The 9,708-nt window shown below is 51.0% G+C and overlaps 1 protein-coding gene across 3 annotated transcripts in view; it reads right to left on the reverse strand.

Moving 5' to 3' along the window:
• Positions 1-9,708, reverse strand: part of Pdia5 (protein disulfide isomerase family A member 5) — an 82,101-nt gene that overhangs the window by 49,291 nt on the left and 23,102 nt on the right. For all 3 annotated transcript variants that reach the window (XM_031363774.1, XM_031363773.1, XM_031363775.1), the window contains exons 3-5: positions 8,831-8,918; positions 1,387-1,470; positions 1,072-1,117 (exon numbers count right to left, since the gene is read on the reverse strand). In XM_031363774.1, the coding sequence (XP_031219634.1) occupies positions 1,072-1,117; positions 1,387-1,470; positions 8,831-8,918 (218 nt within the window). The remainder of the gene's footprint in view (positions 1-1,071; positions 1,118-1,386; positions 1,471-8,830; positions 8,919-9,708) is intronic.

Consider the following 9,708-nt stretch of genomic DNA (forward strand, 5'->3'; position numbering starts at 1 on the left):
AAAAAAAAAAAAAAAAAAAAAAAAAAGAAAGGACTTTAGTAAGGAAATGGGAGAGGTGGCAGACCCTGAAACCTACTCTGTTGCCTGTGGGGATAGCCAGGCATGCTGAATGCCAGTCACGAGACTACAGGTGCCACTTGCTTGGAAGGGGAAATGTAATTTCTTGTCTGTGGGCATTACCACTAAGTGACCCAAAATGTATCCCCAGCACTTCCCCCATGGCACCACTGGTCAGCTGACAGGGCTGCGCTCCTCCATCTTGTACCTTGAGACAATAAGCTGGCTTCCTTAGCAGAGACATGTAGCACAGTGGTCGAGAGACTACTAGGCAGGAGGCCCTAGGTTCATTCCCCAGTGTGCAAAGAACAGAGATAGAGACAGGAGCTCAGAGATCAACCCCTGCCTAAGAAGACTTAAGAGAACCTGAGTTCAGCTCAGGTTAGAACCAGATGAAATTCGTGGCCCCAGCCGAGGCAGGTGATGATCTTGGACCAGAAGTAGTATACTGGTTTGTGGCAGAAGATGCTGGAGCTGAAGCAATACTCAAGGCAGCGGAGAGACAGCTCCTCTGTGACAGGCATGTGGTATCTGCAGGTTTGGGACTTTACATCTCTTTACATAGGCTTTCCATCCACTTACAGATTGGACTGGGGCAGGGACACTAGGTAACCTCCACAACCTACTTCAAACAAGCCACGTCAGCTTGAAGGTGCCAAGTGGCCCCCATGCTTTCCTGGACAGGATGGGCCCTTCAGCCTATGGGTAGCCACTATGGGTACCCTCATAGTGAGGAGATGGTTTTAAAGCCAAAGGAGAGCCAGGATCATGATGTCACCTGCCTCGATAGACAAGTCCTAGACATTCACTAACAAGGCCTAGGGTATCCCTTGTGCCAACAGCTATAAACTTAGGCAGACCCTCTGTTGACATCGATCAGCATTAATGATAAGGACTCTCTGGAGGTCAGGAAGAGAGAGCGCTGTACAACCTGCCCTTTCTCCTTTCAGGGAGACCTGCCAAGCTTTTGCCAATCAGGCTCCACCCTGCTGAGGAGGAGGGAGGCAAATTCACCTTCAGTGTCACGGCTCGATCATATTGCATGTGAAACACACCATCTCTGTCAAATAAGGAAGAAGAGGCATTAACTTTAATATGTTTCAGCTAACAGTCACTGTTCAGAATTCATTCCCCCACCCCCGCTCCGTGTGTGTGTTGCTCTCTATGTCTCTGTGTCTATTTTTCTTTCTAAGAAATAATGGTAAGTACAGGGGGTGGGGGTATCATTCTGAAATTAACTAAATCTACCTAAAATCTGTTGTTCATTGAAACTACCAATAAAAACTCTCAGCACTCACTCTGAGATAGGAAATGCCCACATGTACTCACTGGTAATGGAATAATTCAATCTTTTTGTCCTTTGGGCTGAGGTCAACTTTCATCTTCTTGCACAATTTTCTACTCTCTGCGTCGCTGAAAGACAGAAATGTCGGGGACCATTTGTTACCTGAAGTCAGCCCATCGGTGTTGACAACTAGAATTCGCTGGAGGATAAGTACAAGGCAGGCGACCTGGAATTCTTGAGACCAGAAGTCCAAGAGGCAGTGTGGCTCTGAGGGAGCTGGGGAGTAACTGGCAGACGTACAGTCTGTGCTGGTCAGGAGATGAGGCAAGCGACAGACAGGGAGAGGATGTGCTGCCTGAAGAGGCCTCAAGGATGGGTCCAGTCAGGGAAAAGCTGGGAGACTAGAGGGTAGGGAGCTCACCATAGTGAGAAATATAAACCTCAAGCCAGGAACCCTAGTCCCAGTTGATCAGGAAGCTGAGGCAGGAGGATTGCTTGAGTACAGGAGTTCAAGACTCGGGGGTTGGAGGTGGGGGGTGTGCCCCTCCACACCATGGTCTGTCACTTGGGGAAGTTTAAAACAGTCTGAGCTTCTGCTTCCAAACCTGTGGACATGGTGCCTGAGCAGGATTTTGTTTTTGAGGCACTGAACATGTACCACCTGCTATGGGCCATCTGTCTGAGAAAAGGGAAATGTCCTGCCGCGTTGGAGGAGTGTTGAAATCTGTTATAAAAGCCAGGAAGAAGAGCAGCGCTTCCGTTCGTTCGAGGAGCCTCTCCGTGATGTCTGAGAATATGTAGGGTAGGGAGCCTTCTGGCAAGCAGTGCCTCCCAGGTGCCCATCGCTGTCCAGGAAACACTCATGCATGACCAATAAAGTCTCCAGGTGTGATCTCTGGACCAGCACTACCCAGGAACTCATTAGACATCCAAAGGCCCCAGCGAGCCTGCCTGCTACATCAAAGGCTCTTGGGTACTTGAGCAAATGTGTCTTAACACTACTCCTGGGAAATCCAGCTGTGTGCAGGAGTGTGGGAAGTACCAGGTGACAGCACTGGCCTGCACTGCTCCTTCTTCCTCTCGCCTCCCTGTTCCAGGCACTTAGAGATTCCCTACTTTCCCTGCAACCAGTCAAAGGCAACCTGCTGTTCATTCCCCCAGCACCCCGCTTGTCATTTTAGGGCCATGTCTCCAGATCTGAATGGAATCAGTGAGAATATTCTGGCCATCAGACATCCACTGGATACATGACCACACAGCAGTAGTCTCCAGGGAAACTGTTGTGTCAGGTCTGGCAGCTACCTGTGGGAGTTAGTCCCTCTCCCACCTGTCTGCACACCCCACTTCCACACACAGGCACACCAGCTTCCCACAGCTGGGCAGGAGCCCCAGAACAGATGGGCTAATTAAACCACCCAGCTCAATTCTCCAAGCAATATCTTCAGCAGACAAGCAAAACTGCAGGCGCCAACCTAAAAGCGAGATTTCCGGGTTAAAAAAACATGTCTGTCTGGGGTGGGGGGGTGGCTCACACCTTTAATCCTAGCATTCAGGAGGCAGAGGCAGGATTTCTAAATTCAAGCCCAGCCTGGTCTACAGAGCGAGTTCCAGGACAGCCAGTCTCTAAAAACCAAAAGGGGGGGGGGGGACATATCTGGATAAATCAGGAGGTACAGATGGATGGAGATGTCATTCTGCCCCCCCCCACAAAGGAAGGGCAGGTTACAATATCATGGGGGGGATATAGCCAGCAAAGGATTTGAAACAGGGAGTGTTACAAGAAATGAGTCTGGGACCGAGGTGAGCAAGACAGGAAGGCACAACGCATCATAAGGCAACCCACGGCATCTAGCCTAGACCCTCTCACCCTAAAGCCTTGAGTGTGCTCGGCACACCTCTTCTGACAGCAGCCTTCTTGCTCTGAGTTTACCTTGGCCTTTGGGGAGTTGATGGTGAAGCTGACCTGACTAGGCCTGTGTGCCAAACAGCAGCAGCAGGCGAGGCGGTCTTCCCTGTGCTGAGGGAAGTTCCTGGGAGAGAGGGCCGTGCTCGGGATATTTAAGACCACCCCTGACACTGCTCGTCCATCCAGTTGGTTCTGTTCTGTTCTGTTCGACCGTTTCTTTGATCACTCTCTCATCACCAAGTGGGACAACAAACAGTACTTTGGCTGCCATGTGACTTCCTTAAGCCCCAGTCCCAGCCTGATAGCCAGCAGGGCCTGAAATCTTCACAAAGGATAGGAAAGGAGGATAGGCCCCCAGGGCCAGTCCACCTCCAAGTCCTTGTGTAGTCTGCTGAAACACAGGCCATGGAAGAGATCCAGAGCTGACGCCTCAAAGGCCACACAGGATGAAAGTTTCACACCAAGCAATGTCGGTGACAGAGTGGGGATTGTGGGAGCACCCCATCTCTTCCTTGGTATGGCCTTGAGGCCTAGCCCAGCTTTCAGTAAACAAATCTATCCATCTCTACCCCAGGGCTCCTTGTTGCAGCCTACACAACCCTCTTCCTCAGGTTATGTGACACTGCCCAAAGGTTCTCTCCTCTCCCCTGCCTCCTACATACTGTGTCAGAAGATGGGACAAGGACGGCTTCCCCCACTGTCTCTCTCAACTGCATTAAACATCTAACCACTTGTCTCTTGCCAGCTCCCCATCAGAAAGGTTTGCCCCCTGAAGGCAAGGCCTTGCCTTCACTCATAGCTGCTCCTCAGGGTCACCAGAGCAGACAGCTGGCACCCAAACAATAACCCAACTGGAATGAGAGATGACCGCAAGATGCTACCTTGGAGCTGCTTGGACAAGGCCCTGAATGAACTTCCGGCTTCCTGGGCACCAGGAATCCTGCTGGGTGTCATATCCCGAGGGGGCCCCCTCAGCTCTCTGCCCTCTCCCAGACAATCCCTTCTCTTAAGGAGTGTCTAAGTATGCATGTACTAATTGTGTAGCTCAGACAGTAGAAGTCATAAGAGTTCAGGAAGGGAAGAAAATTACCCATGTGAGGGACTTAAAAGGATCCTCGTTGAGAGATTAAGAACAATTAATTGATCCAGTGCCTCCCGCCCTCCTGCGGCTCGTGACTGAGGCTCTAGGGGAAAAGGAGACAAAGGCAGAGAAATGAGCTGCTTTGCCTAAAGTCCCAGAGAGCCAGGCTCTCCTCTGGCTGGCAGGAACCAGCTACCAGTCTGCAAGGAGGCGTCAAGGCCACATGCCACACCTCTCTACTTCATTTGGTTCTCCACCTTCCCTACAAAGAATGAGAAGGGCCGGATCACGGAGGGCCCTACATCCCACATCCCACACCCTGAGAGACATGTACAAGTGGGGGAGGGGCCGCTAGTCAGGGTGGCTGCTGCGGGTATGGGGAGCCGTGTTGCTTAGATGGCTTAAGCTGAGGAGGAGTCAGACTCAGGAGTGGCAGGTGGGGTGAGAGTGAGGAGAGAGAAGGTGCTGGGGGCTAAGAGGAGGCATTATTGGATCTTTCCAAATCTGTGGCCTGAACCTGTCTTAGGAGATGGCTTATCAGCTAGCCAGCTCTAGATCTGGCTCCAGCAGTAGCAGGCAGGGCCTTCGATGAAGCCTGAGCTGCGAAAGATAGGATAAGATGAGAGTGACTGCCAGAGGCCAAACAAGGACAAAGTATGGCTGGGGGACAATGAGGGGACAGCTGCAGAGCAGTCTTGGAGCAGTTGGCCCTTAAATCTGCAAAGACCTGGGTAGGACAGAGAACTCTCCCATAACAGATGCTACAAGAACAACCCCAATTGGCTGGTCTCTTTGGTGCCTACCTCTCAAAGAAGCCAATGAGGTACAGGTTTGATACTGCACAAAGAACCCACAGTGAGAGGACAGTGGCTTCTCCTCCCAGGTGGTCCAGAGCCCCCTCTCCACCTGCCCAGACCAGTGTCTAAGGCAGTAGTTCTCAACCTGGGGGTCACACATCAGACATCCTACACATCAGATAGTATGATTCATAACAGCAGCAAAATTACATTTATGAGGTAGCAATGAAAATAATTTTATGGTTGGGGGGGTCACCACAACATGAGAATCTGCACTGAAGGGTCACAGCATTAGGAAGGTGGAGAACTACTAGTCTTAGGCTTCGCTCCTCAGTTAGAACTTACTTCACAAAAGCACACCATATGCCAGAAGATACCTGAAGCCACAAAACAAGCATGGTGCTTCTTACGGGAGTCTATTTTCTCCCATGGGAAGTAACATTTGCCCCACTTAGGCAAGAAAGTGGAAATGCAAAATTTAAATAATTCTTACAAGAAAATGTAAGAATTCAAAATACATCCCACCTGCCCTGGCAGGCCTGCAATCTTGCATCTGGGGACTGCTTCAGGGGAACCAAGCAGATGGGAAAGGGGAATATGTGCAGTGGCCCTATACTCCAGGGAGAGCAAGCAGGCAGCAGATGAGAGTAAAGTCTGCTCACAGAACGAATGCACCAAGGCCTAGTGTCTGTTGCTGGCTCCAGTTCAACCTCCTAGATGGCAGCTCCACACAAGGCCCCATCCCAGTGCCACACCAGGCCCCAGAGCACTAGGGAGCTAGCTACCAACTCTCACATGTAGCCTACCAAGCAGCTGTGGAGGTAGGAGCTGGGAGGGAGAGGGGAAAGGGAGAAGCGACAAATCCATAGACAGGATCCATGCACTCAAGTAATGGTCAGAAACGTCAACAGAGGGAAACGTGAGCATGAGCAGGTGTGTGTGTGTGTGTGTGTGTGTGTGTGTGTGTGTGTAGAAACTCCTTCTTCTCTGGGAGTAAACTGCAAAGGAAGAGAAAGGAGGTCACAGAGGACAGCACCTCCACACGTCAGAGGAGAGGAGACCCAGAATGGGAGAAGGCCCCACAGACCAGAGTCTGGCACTGGAAGGCACACGCTCACCAGACAGTTAAGCACACCAAGCTGGCAGCTTTGGGCATTTTCTGAACCAGATGATTCTGGGATGAGAGCAATTTGAAAGCTCCTATTATACATTTCACAGATGGTTATGATGTGGTCCAGAGAGAGGTGGTGATTTGCAGAGATTCCGCAGTGGGGTCAAAGCCAGGTCCCCTGCCCTACAGTCGTACAGAACCCACAATACTCCACGGTGGGCCTCCAGTTCACACTCTTCCTGTCTCAGCATCTTGAGTACTAGTATTACAGGTATGTACCCCATGCCCAGCTCACCTCACATATGCTATGGACTGGGGCTGACCTCCCCACCCAATTGCTCTTCAGGGGAGTTGAGGGGGTTGGGGGGGGGGGCTCCTTCCCCAGAGCAAGGCAGGAAGTCTAGCTGGGGAGGTAGAGATGGGAACCTCAGCAGAACTTACTGTGGGATGGCTAGAGGACCCTCTGATACTTCATAGCAGTACTCAAAAAGAGGAACACTGGCTCCAGGCTGCTTCCTCCCTCCTCAGCAGATAGTACCAGAAAGCCATCTCAAAACACTTCTGCCAATAACAGGAGGATCTCCTCCTCAAACTCAAACACACACAGATGGGACAAAGCTGATGTCTACCCTTCCATGCAGTACACATGGTAAAAACCTTGAGGATTCACAGGGTACATTCTAAAGACTAGGAAGTGGAATGAGTAGGCAGAAGCTAGCTTATCCCTTGGGTTCTTCTTGTCTAACAGTGGTCTCTGAAACCTACTATTCAGGGTGGCTTACAGGGATCAGAACCCAAGCACAATCCCTTGGGCTGTTATGGGAAGAGTCAGTCGGCATTACCTTGCCTCTAATCTCAAGCCCAGACCCAGACATCCCGGCTCTGCCATAATCTACCTACTTGGCTAAACTACTTTAAAGCTCTTTAACATTTGAGATTGTACTTCCTCTTACACGGACAAACCTGATAAATGCAGAAGCGGCTACTGGACCAGTCCTGACTGGACCAGTCCTGCTTCTTGAACAAGGTGCCTTTTCTAAACCATAACCTACCTCTGCCTAGAGCTCAATTCTAGCCTATTAAATTCACAGGATTCTCCCATTGGCACTAATGCCAGACACTCAGACTACAATTTTGTTCTAATCTCTAAGTTGATCTGGCTTTACCATTGTCCCTAGTATCCTGCTCTGGAGGTTCCACAGCCCCTCTGGAAGCAGGACGCTTATCCCCACAGGCAGCACTTGGGAGCCGTGCTGCATGGAACACTGGCAGGGAAAGCCAGGGCAGTATGAGTACTGATCATCTCAGGTCTATGTCCCGCTCTTGAACATCACTGCTTCTGCAAAGATTTCCTTGACCTTTCCGGGCCCTGTGTACTGACCACCTCTTGGATGTGGAGCCTCTTTACAGCACTGCTCACTTGGCAGCCTAAGCCAGGGCTTGTGCGTCTCCTCCTTCCTCACACGCTGCGCCCCTAGAAGGCACAGCTATTCATCTGTGAATCCTCAAAGCACATAGTAAGTGCTTGGTAAAAGCTAATGGAAAGACCTGGAGGGAAGAGCCACTACATCAAAGCTCTTCTGCTCGCTCCTGGCACCTCTAAGCCTCTTAAGAATGCCCTACCATAAGGCTCCATCAGCTTGGCAAAAGCACTGTCATCTTCAGCTAAGGAAAATTCCAAAGTGTCCTCTGATAGATTTTGTCATTGGCCCAGTGACATTGGATAACTGCTAGTAAAACAGGGGTGACAAAGACACCTGAAAGGAGCAGTGCTGTCAAGCCAACTATAAACTAGTTAACCAATGGCTGCGACCTCAGTAGCCGCCCAGTGAGTGGTCTTTTCTGCTCAGCCAGTATTGCCATGAATCTGGAGGCATGAGGCTAGCAACATGCACTGTGCACACGTATGCACACTCCTCCATGCATGCCTCTCCTGTGCTATTCTCTGTCTCTCTGTCTCTCTCTGTCTCTCTCTGTCTCTGTCTCTCTCTGTCTCTGTCTCTGTCTCTCTCTCTCTCTTTCTCTCTCTCTCTCTCTTTCCTCTGCAGCTTAAAAGTCAGTGTGTGCCAACACAGCACTTCTGTCAGTCATTTAGGACTCAGAACAGCAAGGTTACTCTTGCCTAGGGCTCACCAACTTACTTAACCAGCACAGGCCTGAGCCAGCTTCAGGGCCACGGCAGTCTCGTCTGGTAGCCAGCTGACTACACTGTACTGTAGGAGTGAGAAGGGCCTGGACTGGAGGTGAAGCTCATGGCGCAGAGCTATTGCTGCAGACCTACCATGAGCCAACGGGGTGGCCCTGAAAATCACCGGTGTCTGGAATCAAGGCTCCAGTTTTCCAATAGGGAAGACTCCCTCTGCCCTATCGCCCTCTGAGAAGATAAAGCAATACACAGGACATAAAAGAAAGAGAGAGCTTCAGGGAAATTGAGAAGAAAGGAGTCCATGGAATGGGCAGACAGGAGTGGGGAGCCAAACCTCATATTACCTCAGGGATCTCTCTATCACACTCTCTCTTCTGCCCCAGCCACTATAGAGGCCCCAAGCTTACCCTTGGCCCGGCCAGTGTGCCCTGTGTCCCCAGTACATACCCGCAGTCCACCCAGCAGACGGTGCCTTGGCCTTTCACTGCCTGGGCCACAGTGGACAGTAGCTTGAGATAACTTTCAGCTGCCACCTCTGTGAAAGAAAGATCAAACGTTTGTGTCCAAGGGCTCTGGATCATGGATGGTGTGGGGTGAGTACAAGACCTCTTTGGTCTGGGTGTCAATTTCCAGGCGTCTGGACAGAGCTGGGTAACTACTATTGATCAGCAGGGTCCTGTGGACAAGCTTCTGGATCAGGATTTCAACTCTGCCAGTCTCCTACAGGGTGTTTACAGCAGGTGTCTGATACCTGTACCTGGCAGACTCTTAGTCACGTCCTCCTTACCAGCCTGTGAACTCAAAGGGCCCAGCAGGCAGATCCTCGTGAACAGCAATCTGCTGCCTTCTCTTGCCCCAAACCCCATGATATACCCCAAAGCCAAGCAGAAATGATATCTGAATTATGCGCCTCTGAGGCACTCCTCTTCCAGGGTGGAAATGGGAGCTGTCTGTGAATACAAAGCATGCTGAGCCTTTCACAGACACGAACAATAAGCATCGCTTAAGAAACGCGCTCAGAGTCGTTCAGAGGAGGCATTCCCAGGGAACCCCAAGCCAGGGCAACAGGAGGCAGCAAACCACTGAAGCAGGGAAGCCATTGTTCCACTGTGCAGACCAGTGGGGTGGGGGTGGGAGTGCAGACTAAGAGAAACAGTATAAACTACCCCACCATGGGAAGGGAAAGGCTGCTTGGAAGGATGGGAGGAGAGAAAGTAAACCCACTATAAGCCAAAGTCTGGGGCCATAAGCATGGACAAGATAAGACGCAGGAAGTGAACCCATCGCCCAGGCCCTGCCCCAGCATGCTGGAGAAGCACGGAGGG

Source organism: Mastomys coucha, unplaced genomic scaffold (genome assembly GCF_008632895.1).
Source record: "Mastomys coucha isolate ucsf_1 unplaced genomic scaffold, UCSF_Mcou_1 pScaffold12, whole genome shotgun sequence".
Taxonomy (NCBI): domain Eukaryota; kingdom Metazoa; phylum Chordata; class Mammalia; order Rodentia; family Muridae; genus Mastomys; species Mastomys coucha.